At 41.7% G+C, this 19324-nt stretch overlaps 1 protein-coding gene across 18 annotated transcripts in view; it reads right to left on the bottom strand.

Annotated features, from left to right (window-relative positions):
* The window catches only part of tcf7l2 (transcription factor 7 like 2), a 91686-nt gene extending 74710 nt beyond the window's left edge, over positions 1 to 16976 (bottom strand). For all 18 annotated transcript variants that reach the window (XM_037691464.1, XM_037691462.1, XM_037691461.1 and 15 more), the window contains exons 1-3: positions 16426 to 16976; positions 16209 to 16275; positions 15922 to 16046 (exon numbers count right to left, since the gene is read on the bottom strand). In XM_037691464.1, coding sequence (XP_037547392.1) covers positions 15922 to 16046; positions 16209 to 16275; positions 16426 to 16614 — 381 coding nt within the window. In that variant the 5' untranslated portion in view covers positions 16615 to 16976. The remainder of the gene's footprint in view (positions 1 to 15921; positions 16047 to 16208; positions 16276 to 16425) is intronic.
* Positions 16977 to 19324: the final 2348 nt, after the last annotated feature.

Genomic DNA, 19324 nt, shown 5'->3' on the forward strand with positions numbered 1-19324 from the left:
TGAAATCCAATCATGTCTGCCTCACGTGAGAGCTGAGGAGAAGCAGGCCTTGTAGTCTCTGGACAGTGTCCAAGAGAAACCAAACCTCAGGAGTCAACAAAACCAAAGCATAAAATCAGCAGTCTCTAGTCAGTCTATTGTGACCTCACACAGAAACACACAAACAGAGACTCTTTGACCCCTACTATACTCCCCTGGTTACACTTTATGCACACAGGGATCAGTCTGACTTTAGTTGGGTTACTCTACAAACTGAGGGAGGCTTGGCGACTTGGGCTTTAACATGGCCTTGTTGGTGTGTACATGAGAGCACACACAGGAGACATTCACGCTGCTACTTAGGCTCAGCTCACATCAGTTTGTGCTATCTTTAGCAGCTGGGCTAAACTTTTAAAACCACACAACAACCCCCCACCAGTCAGCGTCCCCTGACTTTAAGTAAGACAGCCTGGGTCTTTGGCAGTGGCTGCCCGCTAACACCACCTCCGTGGCCGCAAGGTCGCACGATTAATTACACAGAAAGTCATAATCTCACCAGACAGATGGCAAGCAAGCCGCCTCTCAATTACTTTATGCCCAATTGAATCATTACTGATGATATTTACTAAAACATGGCAGATTGAACACTACACAAGCTGGATTTGTGATTCAAGCGGGTGGAGGGGGGGGGGGGGTGCACAGTGTTGAGCACCTCTTGCCAAACAACTGTGACTCAAATCAAAAAAGCATAAAGAATACAAACATGACTGTGTTCGCCTTTGGGGGAGAAAAAAAAAATGGAAGTTTAATGCCACCGAGACCGGTGCCAGAAAAAACAGATTCTTTCTTTTCTTAAAACCAAAACTGGTACAGAACACCGGCCTGTGTGGAAACAGTCGGCTCCCAGACACTCAGTTGAGGAAACCGCATGACAAGGCCAATTTAAAGCGTTAGGAAAGTGTCTGTTTCTTAAAAAGAGGGTCAAATAAGAAAAAGGAGAAAAAAGAAACAAGAGCACTGGTTTTTAGAGTATTCTTTTCCTCTTAAGGGCGACCAGTTTAACACAGGGGAGAAACCCCGTGGGTGCGAATCTTTTCTTGAAAAACCTCGAGCAGCAAGTGCGAGCCTTCTTATCTCAGCATCCAGCCCAGTTCCCTGTAGATGCCTTACTCATCATTTCTTAGCTTATCCTGCCAATGGCTTCTGTGAACAATTACAGGTTGAATTTCCCAGTGTTTAAGACCATAGCATCTCAGTCTCAGGCCAAGAAGCTCCAGTGACTGAGCTGGCGTTTCAAGAGACAAGATTCTCCTCAAGTTCAAGTCGGAGTTCTGCTCCTGACTGTTAGTGAGGCATCTGTCAGCCTGTTTGTGATTTAGCACAACCACAGAGCTAAATGGCAATGAAATGAGTGTGCTGACTGGACTCATTAATGTCGAGTACAAAATGTTTTCGCTGAGATCATTTCTGAACACGCAAAAACCGTCACTAGAGCAAACTGCCAAAAGCTGGTTCTTAGGCCAATTGAAACAAGATCCCCCCTTTGGCTGAACCTGCATTAAATTTTCCTGTCTAGCTTGATTTCTGTTTACTTCTTAAGGTGTTGAACTAGATCCCAACTTAAAACAACTGCATATTGTGCAGGTGGGGGAAAGGTTTCATTCTAAAATAACCAAAGCACAGAAATAAAACAAAAACATTTTTAAAAATTGCTTCAGTTTCGCACTACTGGAGATTATTTAAACTACAGACGCTCCCGACTGAATGGGAACAGTTGAGAGGCGCATCTACTCTTGTAAAATGATCTTCAGGAGCGTATAGAAAACGTCCACGATTTTTTTTTTCTTTCCGAGTCAGGGTGAGGAATTTGGCTGGCCTATAGATGGTAGACAGCAGTTGTTCTCCCATGGGCTAAGTAGGGGTGAGGGCAAGCATTAGAAAATAAAATCAGAAAACAATGGTTAGATATGCATCTTTGCATCACAAAATTATGAGACTCAAAAGTTATCCCAAATGCAAGAGTTCAAATATTTAAAAAAAAGGGTCCATGAAACTTTCCCTCAAAGGTTCAGAGAACTTGCAGGCTCCCGGGCGAATCTTACAACACCACAACCTTGAGGGGGGAGGTTTTCTGTTCTACTTCCCTGTTGAGTTGTTCATCCACATGTGAGCTAAACAGCACCATTTATTATTATAATGTCCAAAGTACTTTAGAAGTTCGAGATAGTCAAAACCTAGAATGAAAAAGATTAAAAAGATTGTTTTATGCATGAGATTATTTCGTAATTCTTAAGATGTTTGGAAAAAGGAGTTTTGCAGCTGTAACAGAACCAAATATTTGCAAGAAAAGTCCTGGGGAACGGACTACCAAATCAAAAACTAAACAAAATCTCATTTTGTTCCTTGACGACATACTGTTGCAGGCCCCGAGCTGCTGCAGCTAGCTGTTGCTAGCTGTGGGTCTCAGGCCTCATCTCGGACCCCCAGGCCCGCCTCCAGCTCATCCGGCCTCCAGCTCGGACCTCGCTTAGAAGTAGCAACTCGCACCATCTCAATAAATAAAGGAAATGTGAATTAAGTTTTACCAATTGTATTAAATCAAGACAGGAGAAAATTACAGTTTACAGCACTGGCCTCTCCGATACAATTTTGATGCAAGATCTTGTACCGGAAGGGCCGGCTGTCACATGGCATTACAAATATATAGGGCCTAGGCTCCTCCTTCACATTCGGGAGCACAGTCTATCATGTGGATAAGGGGGCCGGACTCAGTGTGATCTCAATGGATCTTATGTGGTCTGGCGTTTCAGGAAAAATGATACTGGTGCAGAAAAAGCCTTTCTATGTAGTGCAGCGAGCCAATAAAGAAATAAATAAAATAAAATAAATAAAAACTGTATTCCTTGACGGATATTGAATCCCTGGGAGACTTTTTTTTTTTAGAGTTACTGGCCCTGTTTAAACCAGTCAGAACCAGGTTATAATTTCATTATAATCCATCTCTGAGCAGCTCAAAAACCCAGGGTCAGTCTAGATAAAATACTAACACTATCATGACAACTCTCTTCATCCTATTGATGCAATGGTAACATCTGAATATCTGCCACTAGTGTCAAAATGAAAAATATTGCACTGACAGTCCACTGGATTCGCCATCGATTGTGGACGGTTCGCCTGAAACTGGTTTATAGTCAAGAAAAAACACCATCTCTACAGAAGGTGCATGCAGAGATAGTGAAAGTTTAAGCCACCAGACAGCATGGAGGACTGCTTTTTTGAGCCCCTTCTGTCAGTAAATTCTCATTAATCCCATCTTGCAATGGCCCACAATTGACCGTGGACCTTGCAGTCTTTCCCCAGCTGCTGTATGGCAGGCATGGGTGGCAGTTCTGGCACCTATCTTTAAAAAGCCTCGGCATTCACACCGACTCTGGTTTCTTGAGGCCGGCTGCCTTGCAGTCAGGTGACGCATGCTAACGTGCACTTTCTCTGACACAGATTGCAATCCAAATCGACTAAATCAAGAAGCCTTTAAGCACAATCCCAACCACTTAAAAGCTTCGGCGTCATAGTGAGAGAGGCCTTAGCCTCTCACGTCTCTCTGTCTTGATAGTAAACCTGATTCAAGGCTGCGGCTAGAAGCTGTAAACCAAAGCTTCTCTCAACGCCTCTCACCCGCCTGGCTACACTCTAACCACTGTTTTTGCATACCACTCTAGCTTGTGTAACCACTGAGTGGTTTTGCTCCACCAAGACAATGGCTGTTTAACAGACTAAGCAGAGTAAAGTGATCTAATGTCTGTGCAAGACAAGAGTTGATGAAATGATACAAGGTAGACAAGTAAAAAACAACTAAAGGTCTGAAGAAAATAATGCGTCTAAGATATAATAAATGGTCCAACATCACAGGGATTTTTCATGTGGCTGGTTTTTAGTGTGTGTGTTTCCATAACAGCATTGTTTTAGAACTCATAAGTTTAGAAAAGTCAGTAAGTCAATTTCAGTATAACAGAATTACTATAAGCATAAAGTCTCTAAACTACAAACTAAGTTAATTTTAGTTTAAGCTTAAGTTTAGTTTCATTTTAGCTTCCTATTTGTGGCATTATCTCACATTTGTCTGTAGCTACATAAAAAGAATGGCATATAACAAATGTAGTATGATAAATTGTCACCAGAATCAGATATTGGGTTGTCATGTTTTCACTACACCTGCTGCTTGCTGAAAAAGCAGTCATTTAGCTTGTGGGGATAGTGGGAAGGCGCTGACAGGACCTGATTGAGCTCTTGGTATGGCAAAGTATTCTGGTACTCACTCTGCTGCCCAGCAGACCACAGCCACGTTTCTGCACCTCATTTGCAAAGCAATCCTGCTTCCCTCCCACTCGGGGCACTCAGTGCATCTTTTTGTCATTTCCACAACCAGGCTCCATTGGCTTTGTCCACTGAGACGCCAAGTGGTGCGGAGGGAGGAAAAACACATGTCTCAAGGAGACTGCGCTGCATCCAAAGAGCATCTTCACATGAAGCCCTATCCTTTAAAAAAAATACACACTCACGCTATCTACTGAGCAAACACACACTCGCCCATCTCCCTGCCTGACTAATGTGCCCTGACACTCGTACATCACCCGTAAATTGGCCAAATGAATTAACCACGGCCCCTGCTTAGCTTTACGGGCTTTAAATGGATTTTCTCCTTTCCAGGTCTGTCCAATAATTGCATTTATCCATCTTGTTGAAGTCGGGTTTACACACTCACCAAGACCATGTCAATCCCCGGATACATTTTCCGCTCTGGTGGCAAGAGTGTGAGAGATTTGTCATCGGATCATAACAGGTAATTCAAACAACAATTAGCTTGACAACACTGCCGTCCGTCAATGTCTGGCTTCTGGACCCTAGTAAAAGCAATGAGGTGCCTTCTACATCTTCATTCATCTGTATGTTCCCTTCCTCTCTTGTCTCAGTGTAATGAACAGATCCTTGAGATACTTTTTATCTATCATCCAAGCCTCCAGGTTAAAGCAGCAAACACACAGCAGGGAAGAAAGTTAGCAGCTATGAGTCTCCATTTTTCATACAGGGTGAAGGCAGAGCTGTGAACACAGACATCAGTGGGGGTCATCTCCACACTTGTGAATGTTTGAACAGAAGTGTATTAGACACTGAAGGAAGGAGGTGGGGGCAACAGACAATTCAGCTATGTAAACATGCAGCAACTTCCTTCCCTCCAGTCCTTAAAGGCCCGCACTGAGACAAGCCACAGTTTAAACAGCACACACAGCATTCCTGTGCCTGGTCCCCGGCCAGCTGCTGCATCCTCAATGCAGGCCTGCCTGCCTGCCTGAGCAGAGACAGACACCGGCCTTATACCGGCAAGGGTCATCCACAACAAACAAAGGGCTTTTATATGCATGCAGGACTAGATTCATCCCCAGAGCCTTGCACTGGTTACTGCTGGTAAATGCAGTCTGATATGGTTCTAGCTGACCACCTAAGGAAGAGAGACTAGTGAAAAATCATCTCTTCCCTGTGGCTCCTTCCGGAAACCACTTGATTCCGTGTGTCATGACAAAGCTGAAAATTTATCTTTATTGATATTTATAATATGCAGACAATAAAGATAGAGGGGGCAATAAAGTGCAGATAAAAAGGCCTCCCGGTTCTAAAGTGCGTGATGACGTGCATCACGACACAAAGGCCAGGCCTGTCTAGTAATGCCACTCTCAACTTTCAGAATCACAAATCGGATTTGGAAAATGACAAATTATTCTAGTGAAATGTTTATTTAATTAGGATGCTCAAAATATATGTTTTTTGTACAGTCATAATGTTCTATTGAATGGTTTTTTTTTTTACCCATTATGAAAATGTGATCAAGAAATAAATCAAAAGCTATAAATTTTAAGTAAGTGCCAAAGACAAAAGTCAAAGAATAGATTTAGTTGGTATTCCAGCAAAAAGCAAGCACTGAAATACATTTGAGTTGAAAAAGTTGTTTCTAAATCAAATCAGAAGTTTTGAAAAGTGGCAGCCGCTAGGAAATCTGCTAAACTAAGACTTCAATCCCACTCGCGATCCAGATCCATCATTAGTAAACCAGAACATTGAAAAATGACTGCAGCATTCCTGTGCTGAAGTATGAAAATTTAAGTACAAGAACATGTGCGGCACTAATCTGCTTTTAATGTTTAACACAGAAATCTACTAAATCAGCTGTCATTCAGGCTTGTTTTCTTTTTATATAGGAAAAGTCCAATCACTGCTTCCTCATTTTGTCAGTGCCAATGATCGTGGACACAATCCGAGCTGCCAACTGCAGGTCATTACTGCAATCAAGCAGCAATTTCAGGGTGACTCGATTCTATCGTTTTACACCTGAGCTGTGCCACATTCCTTCTTGCCCGTCTGTCTGTCCGCCAGTTCACTTGGTTGCACTCGGCCTCCCGTGTGTGCATCCCTCCAGGCTGGTCGGTAAGGGCCACTCTCACCTCGGGACAGTTGTCCAAACAAGGCGCTCTTTTCACTCTGACCCCTCGAGGGAGAATGACAATTGACAATTCACTTCCACGAGTCAATTTGTTCACTTTCGGAATTGACCCTGAGCGCTGCAGTCACACTGACCTCCAAGTGCAGAGGAGGGAGCACAATGGGTGCCAGCAGAATTTTTAAAAAGCTGAATATGTTTGGTTTTTTTTTTTTTAACAATAGCCACATATATATGTTAGCATCCTAAATTAATTATATTTTAGGTTTCTTACACAGTAATATTAATCAGTTCGCTTGATGTTGCACGTTGGAGCATCCAGATGTGATAAACTGTTTACGAAGTTGACAGCTGTCTCTTTGTAAGAGGTGTATTATTATGTGTAAATAGGTTTCTAACAGCTGGTTGAAGGGAATTTACTCTTAATCTGTTTTCCACTGGAATTGGTTGATCAGCTAGAGAGAAAAAAAAAATCCAGCGCAGCTCCACATTGCAGGGTAAAGGGGTTACGTTTTATTAGCCATGTGCATTCTGAAGTAATCTCGCCAACAACTTTTTTTTTTAATCCTACCATAATCCACAGATTAGTAGATGAAATTATTCTGTTTCGCACTCTGAAACCTCCCTCACCTCAGAACAAAAAAAAAAAGCCAAAACAAGCAAGCTTGCGCTCACCTCATTAGCCCCTCACTCCCCTAAACCCCCACACACACACACTCCTCGGAGCTTATCCTGCCACAATTAAAAGTTTAATTAGTAGATTAAAAATACATCGACTGGAATTTTATCACCTTAAACTGCTCCATTATGTGTTTAGCTTGTGCTTCCTTCCCATCCGAGGGGTTTTGAACAGATTATCTGCAAACTGAAAATCCCCTGAGATACAAAAACAAGGCTGCGGTTTACAATAGTCCGCAATAATATAACGTAAAGTGTGCCTAAAGAAGTCATTCTTACAGTTTCATGGTTTGCCTTTTTTAATTAGAAAATGCTGTAGTTTTACAGAAACGTAAGCTTGTTTGTGAATGATATTTGCGTAATGTCTTAACGAGACGCCGCCAAGAATAAAACTACCAGAGGAAAAGGTATTTAAAGATGATATAAGCATGAATGAGATTCTTCTTCTATGGTATGTTCCAGGGCATTTTACCACATTCATAAAAGGCTGGTTTACCACAGGTGCTCACTGCACACCAGCACAGCTAGTCATTATCCAGCCCAATGTGATCATTAGGAGCTGTGAAGGCAGCGTGGTACCTCCTCGCTGAATGCACACACAAGCCGAGGGGGGAAATGGAGAAAAAAAGATTGAGCGGCCCTCCAACCCAAGGCTTTTACAGGCAAATTTCTTGATGACGACGATGATGAGGGTGGGAAAAAGAAACAACTGGAGGTGGAGGAGGCTGGGGGGTTTAGAACGCACACACTTGCTTCATAGTTAAACTCAGCTGAAAATTGAAACTCTGCTGCTCCAATCTGTGCTCCCCTCAGTCATCCCCCACTTTGCACACAGGAAGATAAATGTGAAGCCCAGGGGCACTATTGTTTGGACATCTAACCAGGAACTGTCGCTGCTCTCATTGCCCTGGCATTAACAGCAATTATGCGCTCTATTCAGACGGCTTTTGTGCATCCGACCCCTGGCCTCCCCACACCTTCCCACCACCGCTGCCCCTTCACTCACACACGCAGCGGCCTTACACACATTTCCCGCTTTTCTCTGCTCCCCTCCCACTCTGCTACTGGTGAACTCATTTGGCTACTGGAGCAATCTGGACCCATTATGAATGAAGTTACAGAAACGTTCAGGCAAGCAAAGGAACGCACATACCAGAGGGATTTTTAGATCGGTATCCGAGCTCAAAGAATGCTTCATAAAAACTCTGGATTTATTCTCCTGAGCTAAAATGCTGTTCGCTGGATGCACATTTAAAGTCTGCTGGAAAGTAACTTTTGCGATGCCTTCTCCAAAAATACCCATTCTGGGTAACAATCTCTCGAAACTAACTAATCCGAACCCAACCCATAACCTTTACATCTAAAAGATCCGATCAATAGTCATTAACGTTATCTCCTCAGCTGATGCAGCACAGAAACGCAGCCAATAAAAGCTCAAACCTTCAACAACCACCTCAATTCATCTTATCACCATTTTCAACAAGTCTGTAGAGGTCAACCAATGTGGCGCCAACTATTTACAGAGCAACTGGACGATGAGCAATTAAATGTCTGAAATACAAGAAAAAAACTTATTACCTCTTATTTAAGCAAGAATCAACTAAATTAATGATCAATATGGAAAAACCCTGCTTGATAAAAGCTGGATTGACTCAAGCCTGCTTGTAATGCAAATAATTAGGATTTCGGGTTTTTCCAACTGAATTTTTACCATTCATTCAACCTTTAATTGACAGACTATTTCCAAATGTCAATAATTAATCAGTAAAAAGTTGAGATTTCCATGTTTTTTAGGGGGTTTTTTTAGCCAGAGGTCCTTTTTTGTGTTTGTTTTGTTCGTTTGTTTTCAGTTTTATTTTAAGTACGCCTAAAACAAATAAAAATGGAAACATTTGCCGATAATCCAACTAGACTGTTCCAAACAGCTTGAATCGTTGTTGCGGTGTTTATTTAGTCCGTTTATTAAACCAATAAAAAGAAATGAAAACTTATTTTCTCAAAAGGTTTTCAGATGGCCTCCATAAACTTGTCACTGTTGGCTTTTAGAGGAAAGAGCCACTAACATTTGACATTAAGAGAGCATCAAGCCCTGGTCAAAATATATTTACAGTATATATCCTGCAGGCTGCTGCTTAATATACCATATTATCTTACATTATTAGTGTTAAGCATATATCTTGTGCTGTTTCTTTTTACATTTTATTTTATTGCTATTTATGGATGTAACTGGGACCTTGAGTACACAATTTCGTTCCACCTCATGTACCGAATGTGATGTGAATGGCAATAAAGAACCTTGAAGAATATGATGTATTATATCCTGACGATGATATAATAGGGCTGGATGATATGGCCAAAACTTTTATCACGATATATTTTCTTAATTTAGGTCGATAATTATATAATTCCAATATCCAATAATAGAAAAACTGTACAAATAAATGAATGTTCACCTTTTTATTTGTATTTAACCTTCAAAGAAATTTGAAATCACCGTCAAATAAACATAAAACTCTCAACTTTGTCAATATTAATAGGTTTAACTTTTAACAACAACTTAACCCTAACCCATGCAGCAAGTGTCTGTGTTTGCTGCATGGTTTCACTTTTGATACAGCTGGGGGGGTTGTTCCAGGGACACGTTGGCTCAATTTTTTATTGTGCTTCATCTTCTGACTCTCAACATATTCTATCGAGTGGAACAAGTTAGATGTGTTCCCACCGCTAGTTGGAACGACTCTCCAGCACATTCACAGTTTATCGGATCTTAGAAAGCCGAACCACTTCCACACCAACAAATTAGTCTCTCCTCTCTTGTCAGTTATGTCATCTGCTTTCTCTTCGCTTGTGAAACCTTGTTCAGTCACATTCTGACCGTCATGGGCGCTCATTTTGAGGCGAAAACTTGCCGCGCATTGGAGCTTAGCCTAGCCCGTTACTGCTGACTCCTTCGAGCTGTGGTGTACGTCACCGCGCACTTACGTAGTTGTGTCGCACCTTTTTCTGTTTGGGCTGAAACTGAAGCGGCCGCTTCAACCCCAACAGAAAAATAAATGCGTCAGTGAAACGTAATCATATCGAAATATCGAAAATGTGCTTAAAACTCATATCCCCATTATTGAATTAAATTATATTTTGATATATATCGATATCGAATTATTGTCCAGCCCTATGATATGATATATCCTATATTTTTGATTACATACATGTTTCGATGAGTTTTATGTCCGATTCCAGATTATGTTTTTGCTTTGACCTCTATCCCCGTTGAAAACAGTCATATGTCCATATAGTCACCTAATGCCAACATAAATATACCTCTTCCAAATCAGTTCATGCAAATATGTCTAGTTTTACTTTTCTTTAATTAATTAAGACTTTTAAAAAGGTTGCATGAAGTCTACTTTAAAATTATATGGAAGCACGAGTAGAAAACATTGCCAACACCTGGTTTTGCATCAGGGTCCCTTCACTGCTATGCATCATTGAACAATAATTTTTATTTAAAAAAACAAACAAATCGATGACTCGTGGTGCATCACTCGTGGTGAAATAATGCAACACTTAAAACATTTTATTCAGGAAAGAACGTGGAAACGTAAAAGGTTTTGAAAAAAAAGAACCAATACTGGATTCTGCGTGTGTATACGCTACCTACAAAAGTTTTTAAAAAATTACAAAAGGTTATATGCACTGTCTACTAAACAATAAAGGTTTGTATGCAGGTTTAACTTGTGGCTTTAACGCAGGTGCAGAAATAATAATTTGGTTTCCATGTTTAAGGGGAGCCCCAAGTCCTGCAGACCCAGGAGAGAAGCTAAACTATATTTAACAGACGACACAAGTTGCATTCCAGATGTACAGTACTATCTTTGTGTTAAGCTCTATGGAAATGTATTGGAGAGGCGGAAGGGGGAGGAGGGGTGTAAGGCGGGAGAGGAAGGGGGTTACACTCACTCAGAGGGGGGTTGTGGGGTGAGAAGGACCCCAGAGCACAGCTGCTGAACTAATGCCTTTATTCCCCCCCAAACAGAAAAGCAGAGAGCGGTGGCTCATTGACAGAAGCATGCAAAAATACAGAAGGTGAAAATAGAGTCATTCATTCAAAAGAATAAATTTGACAAAAAAAAAATGCCCAGGCTGTGTCGTGACTTAACGAGTAACAGGCACAATCTGTCACAATGAAGTCCAAATTAGGCCTCAGATTAGCCGTTATTACATTAAAAATGTTGAAGTCAAGGATTTAATTTAAAAATTGCTCAGCTCCAAACCAGACTTGACTGCAGCTGCTACACCCAAACCCAGTTCACACTGCCACCAGGGAACCACTGCTCCCTTTGCACTAAAAATCTGATTACAAACACACCACAAACAGATTTTTTTTTTTTTTTTACTTTTGTGTTGGTTTGTTTTGTTGCCTCTGTGGCATTTGAAACAGAGTGACAGATCGACGCGTGCCTAAGCTCTCGTTTGACTCAGATTGTGATCATCAGCGTTAAGACAATTAAACTCCACCAGCTGAAGGGAAAATGGTTCTTTTTTTTTTTTTCCACCATAAAAAGATCTCTGTAAATATTTACAGCACAATCCTTTTCCATTTATTCACCAGGCGCTAACAAAACCTCACTGTACTCCCTCTGTCTCCCTCGCAGAGTCCTCACCACCAGCACCCCACCTTTCCTACATCTGCGATTCATTGACTTTACAATTTACCACATGTCGAGATGGGAGAGGTCGAGCCTCGAACTGAATCACGGCACAAATATGCGAGTGATTTATTGTTTTTAAAACCCCGAGCCGATTTAGAGCAACTCCACTTTTCCCGAGCATTACTCCTATTGGCAGACCATGAACAATTACAGTTTGGACTAATTAAGCTCAGAGAATGTGCTGTGCACCGCTAATGTCAAGCAGACTCCGGTTTCAGTTTAACGGTGCCAAACTTTGCTCCCCAGCTTCCCCCTCGCCTCCAGCTCTCCAACTTAACTCCTCAAATCCAAAGCAGATTGAACTTTTTACGACTGTTTATTGAGTCAAAGAAATAAAATTTTACCCCCAAAAATGACATTTTTCTTTCTCGTCCTCGCAGAGGATGAGAGGAGCAGCGGAGAGAAGGGACCAGTGGGGAGGGAGGGAGACGGAGAGTGGGAGCCGCTAATTCCGCCATACTTCTGTAAACAAAAGTGATTTGCAAGACAAAAGGAGCGCAACCTTCCGACTATATTCAGAGTGCATTTTGCAGCTTGAGGAGGGGAGAGGAGGGGAAAAAAATGCAGCCACGTCGTGCCACGGAAACCCCCGCGGACACCAATTAGGCCCGATTAACATGTAAAGCCAATTTGATAAGGTGTGGGCCCTATCCCTTAAATCCGCATTAAAACCATCTTTCCTCTTGTCACAGCCAAAAATCCATTTACACCAGCCGAACGCACAATCCATATGATGTACCATTGTTATGCTCATGCTGCTGACATGTTGGGGAAAGATACCGTCTGTGCCATTTATTACCCGATAAGGCCACAGGAATATGTGCACAGTGAAGAATAGTGCACTCATTTATGCATCTTCCCTTGTAATGTTCCGTGAATAAAATCTTGAATGATTTCCTAAGAAAAATAAATTGAGAGGTGAAACCGGTGCGTATACAAAAGTGGATTTATTTCCCAGTAATCTGCAGCAAGACGAGCGGAACAAAGACGGAAAAGCTATTGTTTCAAGCGCACAAAGCCTTTTTTTTTTTACCGTCTTCTAGAAGATTCACTGCAGCTTCTGGGAGCATCTTTTTCCTTTCCTCCCTCCATTCTGAACACATAGGTGGATGCTCAGTCTTGCATTTTCACCCCCCTCCTACCCCACCACCATTCGCCCCACCTCTACTTGTTCCTTTACACAACTAGTCGTAATTATACGTCGAAACTCAAAACCTCTGCCAAAAGTCTCCGGGCCTGGAGAATTATATGGGGCCAGGAGTGGCGTCAAATATCTTAACATTCATAAGTCCGAGAAGCACTAAATAAAGCCGGTGGATTTACGGCCCCGCAGCCTCCGACACAGGAGAGCTGGCCGCCCCAGATCCCACTCTTCTCCCTTCCCTCGGCCTCTGCGTCTCCAGACCTGTTGAGGTGCGATGTTAGCCCACAGCACCGGAGTTAACCCGCTGCCTTTTGTATTTTCCCTCTCCCCTCACAAGCTTCACGTTAGCCACGGCGAGAAACAAAAGGTAGATGCAGAAAGGAGAAAGACATGGGGGGTGGGGGGGGGGGGGGGGGGGAGGGGGGGGGGGAAAAGGAACAAGGAGGACCGTTAAAGGAGATGAAAAACCAGGGTGAACTTGGCAGGCCACTTCCCCAATTCAACCTGCACCCTGGGATTCAGCAGGCCTTTGTGTGAGGTTTGAGGGAGGAGGGAGACGGCAGGAAGAGGAGAGGAGGAGACAAGGGCAGGAAGGCTTTTAAAACCCGGGCACAGCATCATGTCAAATTGCTAAATGATACTAAATTGTGAGCCTTCTTGGATTTAGGCGGTAGGAAAACCAAACTCTCACTGGTTATGGCTCCCAGAGGTCAGACGGTAATGGCCTCATGCAGGAATTTCCCCCCTCTTCAGTCATTCAAACACAAAAATAACGCAAACAGTTTAAGATGTCCAGAGGGATTAAGGGAAGTGACAACTGATGGGACAAAAAAATTGCAATTTAAAATATGTATATGAAATATAAAATACACATTTCAAGGCCTAAATTCATCCATTAAAATAAGAATGTCTTTGCAACGCCATAAGAGGAAAAAAAAGAACAGACGAAGAGAGAAAAAAGAAAACGCACCATGAATCAAAGGCTTTCATGACAAGTCGGACAAAGTCTCATACTAATAATGCTGGCAGTCATATTCGGAGCCTAACATGACATGTTAGGGAGCAAGACAGCTAATCAATGTCCAGGTGAATTATTTATACCAGCTTTAAGTTTAATAGATTTATATTACAGCCACCGCTGACTTCAAAGCTCTAATGGTTGGACACACAGGGCGCTGAAGACAGAGGGGGCCGAGACAGTACGGAGGGACGAACCGAAAACCACCTTCTGATAAAATATTTGTCCTGGGGAATTAATATGAAATAACTTTGTCTGCAATTAAGCAGATTTTGAGATTATTTTTGCCTTGATTTTTTTTTTTTTTATGGAACAGAGATGATAAATTATGGGAAAAAAATGTGATTTTTGCTAATCAAAGCACATTATTTTTAGTTAATTGCACGTGGGGGGAAAAAAGAGCAATTAAAGTGCAACATGAGGAAGCAAAGGTCAACTGCCTGTCACCGCAGCATCTCTCAGACATACCAAAATTTACAGCTTTTCTAGCTGCCGAACAACGAAGCGAGCGCTCCGCAGACTGCAACAGGGCACAGCGCTGTGCGATACACACACCAAGAAAACCAAAAAACTCCTGCCACTGAAACAAGGAAGTCCTTCACTTCGAATCATGCGAGTCGTCGTTGTGAATGTGTGTTTGTGTCAGCGCTGATGAGAACAACTGGATGACTAATTCCACATACCAGCCGGCAGCAGCCTTAACAGGAGAGGGGGAAAAAAAATGGCAAAAAGGTTCTCCTAAGTGAAAGACAGAGAGGATTCAAAGAAAAAAAATGATTTCACGTGATACAACCGGTGATTGAGTCAAGAGCAGAAATTGTGTCAAGCACAAAAGAAGGCATTATGTGTCAGATGTGAGCTCATTTTCTAAAGGTGTGCACATGCAGGGTACAAAAAAAAAAAAAACTGAGGTAACAAATATCAGTTTCGTTAAGCAGAGCTGAGTTAGTGGGTCATGTTTCCTGCTGCCTGGTCTTTGCCTTAACCTTGTAAAATGAGATGACAGGTTCTAAAGCAAAGACTTGTAATTGCAACCATTAAAAAGTATTGGGGAAAAAAAAACTACTTTAAAGGACTCCCATATTAAGAACAGTGTGCTTGAGTCAAATAAATAAATGGGAAAATAGCACAAATTATAAATGCATGTTTAAAGGGCACAGGCGTTGGTTAAAGGTAGCAGATTCCCTTCAGGTAGAAAAGGCGGCACACATGCACAGCAAAGCACATTAACTGCACAATCATTTCCAATAAATAAATCAAGCTTTTAACATATTTTCATATAATTACAGCCATTTATAGGCCTCTATATATTATAGGAAGAATAGATAATAGTTGCATGCATGCACCTTCCAAACAATATTCTTCCATCTTTTTTTTCTTTTGCTACATGCAAATCACTTTGAAAGGCTCATTTGCATGTATTTATTTTATTTGCTGGGTTTTACACTGTTTTACACAGCTTTCAGTGTGTCAGAGAGCCATGCATGTGTTGGAAAAAAGGGCATTTTTGATGAGGGCTGTGCAAACACAAATCAGCTGCATTATTCAATAGGGTAAAATAATATATCATGCACTTGTTGTAGCCTGGTTTCAACTTGTACAGAGACATAAACTGATAAGAAGAGGAAGAGAACGAAGAACGAGGTTGTGCGTTTCATTTTAAAGATGCTAAACTGGAAGCTTAAGGACGCCACCGGCCATTATTGTTTGCTTTTTCTTCCTTGTGTTTAGCAAGCAGAGTTAGCAGGCTGCACGCGCTCGCAGTTGTACTGTGCACTTCAGGTGCAGTTGTAAAACTTGGCTCTGAACGTTTCTGGGCGACAATCTCTAATTTGTGGCAGGCACCGTGCGTGTGAGGAGTGTGTGAACAAATCCAGCAGGAAATTAAACAAAATGAACTTACTGTGCGTGCTGTCGGAGAAAGTGATCCGTTGGGGAGGTAGGGGCTTGTGAGATCGGGGATCATTATAAACGGGTAGCCCGGGTACGGTGGGCTCTTGAACAGCCCTCCATCTTGCCTTTTCGCAGCTAACATGGCGGGGGGTGAAGAGGAGGGGAAAAACAGAGGAAAACTTTTTAATAAAGTGGGAAGACGTTAATTCCAGGGTGTAGCATTTTGAGGAATAAGTCAGAGGAGACACTCCTAGTCTGTCAGGCACAAATGTCACCATGCAAAGAAAGTAAACTCACCCTCTTCTAAACTTTCTCGCGTTTTGTCTCTGAAAGTTTCAGATCTAGGCGGAGGCCGTCTTTCCGCCTTGAAATGCAACGAAACACAAGGATTAAATGTAGGCGGATTTAGTGAACTTTCTTCAGCGTACAGAACACAGTCGGGCCTGGGAAATTAAAAAAAAGTCGACTTCAAACTTCCCCAGCGCCGACGACGGGAATCGATCCCGAAACTTACCTCGGAATCCGACGAGCTGTTCTGGTTGGTTTCCGACTCGTTTACGAGCGAGGACTTGACATCTGCTAAATCCCTTTCTGCCGAGGAGTTCTCCGAAATCTTCTCCTCCTGCTCCCCTTCGTCTTTGAAGGAAATCATTTCATCGTTCGCACCCAGATCGTCCCCTCCACCGCCGTTGAGCTGCGGCATTTTTCCCCCCGAAAAAAAAAAACCCAACAACTTGATTCGTAGGGGCAAAAAAAAAAACCTGCAAAAAGTTTAAACCCTTGATCTGGAGAAGTCCGAGTTTAAGTGTTTTAAAAGCGGGGTTCTCTTCTATTTGTCTCCCCTTATCCAAAAGCTCTGGCTGCTGGTATGAAAAGTATATTTAAAAAAAAAAAAAGGGGGAAAAATCTTGGCAGGAAAAAAGGGGAAGCCGGAGAAGAAGCCGAGCCGCTCGGATTGAGTGAGTTGAAGTTGGTCGGAGTGGTTTTCAGTTCAAAGGCGGCGCTGATTGACAGATAGAGAGGGATGGAAATAGAGAGAGTCTGGATTCGGGATTATTGACAGGGAGAAACACACAAGAAACTAATGAGATTCAAACAGGGAGGGACTTCAAGTGACGTTTTCATAAATAGGAGGGAAAAAAAAAAAAAAAGGAGGGGAGGAGAAGAGAGGGAGTTGTAGGAGGAAGAAGAGGAGGAAAAAGGCAGTTTGGGAGCAGGACAGTGATGGTAAAATAGCAGGTTTTTGCTTGAAAATGTGGATTAAAAGCACATATGGGCGGTCTCCCAGTGGGTGCAAAAAAAAAAGAAAAGAGGGCACTTCCTCCAGGCTGTTTGACTCCTCTATTCCTGACCAGCTTGGGCCAAATAAACTAATATAAAAGCCTAAATTAACACGTTCTTCCTCAGCTTTTATACCCTTAAACAGCCAGTGTATCAAAGCAGAATGACTCCGAGCTGTTGTTGTGATTTGATCTGCTTCGTCAGCTTCCTTGGATCTGGTTTTCCATTTTATTGGCTAATGTTTGGCTTAGATCTGTTTTATATATTTATTTATTTCTGAGGCGTTTTTGCATCCTGGTTTCCTGACAGGTGTGACGTCCTCTGAGAATAAACCTGAATTCCTCACAGAATGAGCTGTTCATATATATATATATATATATATATATATATATATATATATATATATATATATATATATAGCTGATGCTGCAGATTCAGATGCTTCTTATTTTAGTCTGAAAGCCACAAATGAAAGGTGTTTTTTTTTTTTTTGGACTGTTTGCAATAAATGCAACATTGAGGCTATTTTGTCATAATGTAAGCTAAATAATTAGATTTTGGCTTTATTTTCTTACTTTTAGCTATTTAACAATAATGACTGTTATTGTCTTATTTTATTTTATTTTTTTTAAACAAAACACCTAAAAGATGTGATAGTTACGGGTAAGTGTAAATTCAATAAATGCTAAATGTATGTTTAAATTTGAGAGGGCTCCTGGAGCCTGCAGTTGACTACGAGTATATATTAGTCATCCGGCAAAACGCAGTTTCTGTTATCTGCCAAAAACTGGATGCAGCAATCACAAAAACATCAATTAATTTTTTTATTTTTTTTTTCAGCTGCATGAAACTGAGCTAACACACTCACATGACGCTGCCTTGCAAAATGAAACGGTGCAAGATCAAACCCAGGCACCGAAACGTTGATTAAAAAATATTGTCTCATGTCTCCACGCTGTAAGATGCATGAAAACAAATATTATGACACTAATTCTTCTGCGTGTAGGGCTGTCAGACGGCGCTGATGGGGAATTATGAGCAGCTCTGAGGTGCTGCAAGTCTGCCCGGACCAGGCAGCACCATGACAGCAGATGACTACACTCCCTGATGTTCTGGATCTGGACCAGGTGGAAGCTGCTTGTGTTCTAGCTGGCTGCAGCTCGTGCACACAGCAGCGTTGCGCGTGCAGGAAGGGGCTGCCGTTGCATGGGTTTACATCCAGTGTTTGTGGTAGGTGGCCTCCACCTGGATTGCTTGAGCAGGTTCAGTTTAGGCTGGCAGGATGTCGTGGGGACACCTGTCTGATGGTGATTCTAATCTACATGATGACTGCTGCTGCTCTGGATGATGGAGCACAGTGGCTGCTGCTTTTCTTTATTTCTGTTCTGTGCTTTGCATGTTCACCTCTGCCCCTCGTGGCTGACGACTGTCCCCCACCCTGTCCCCACTCAAAATGTAGACGACGTCACTCAGGACGGTTTGTTCACCTCAACAACTTTCAAATGACGTAATAGAAAATGCAAAAACAAAATCCCTCGTTTAACTGCAATACATATGAACCACGTTTACGTCTGACATGTTGAGATAAACATATTTGTAAAAATAAATACTTTTTAAAATCGACACATATATTTAGAAAGTAAAAATGGATGAATCAGTTTAAACATTTAAACTCGAGCTCTATGTTTCTGAAGTGTTGACATAAAAAGTATTTACTAAACTTTTTTTTTCTGATTTGTACTTAAAAAAATAACTAAAATAAGACACTTGTTTCTGCCTCGGTTGAAAAAAATATGCATAATAGATATAATAAGCATTCCATCTGTAACGCACATGATTTATCGTTTAGCTTTTGTTGTTTTGCAACTTTACACAATAACAGTTTGTTTTTTCTTGTTTTTATTGAAAGAAATGATTTTACCTCCATATCAAACCACTTTAAAGTGTTATGCAAAAATATTAAAGCTTTTAACCTTAATTAATAACGGTATCACTATGATTAAGTTTTATTACAGCATTTCATGGCTGTGGGAAGCAGGGGTGTAGCGGGTGCAACAGATTTGTGCTCGAGGACATGGATGTCTAAATACATAAAGAGATAACTAAATTTAAAAAAACATTCTATTATTCTA

Source organism: Nematolebias whitei, chromosome 17 (genome assembly GCF_014905685.2).
Source record: "Nematolebias whitei isolate Nwh7 chromosome 17, NemWhi1, whole genome shotgun sequence".
NCBI lineage: Eukaryota > Metazoa > Chordata > Actinopteri > Cyprinodontiformes > Rivulidae > Nematolebias > Nematolebias whitei.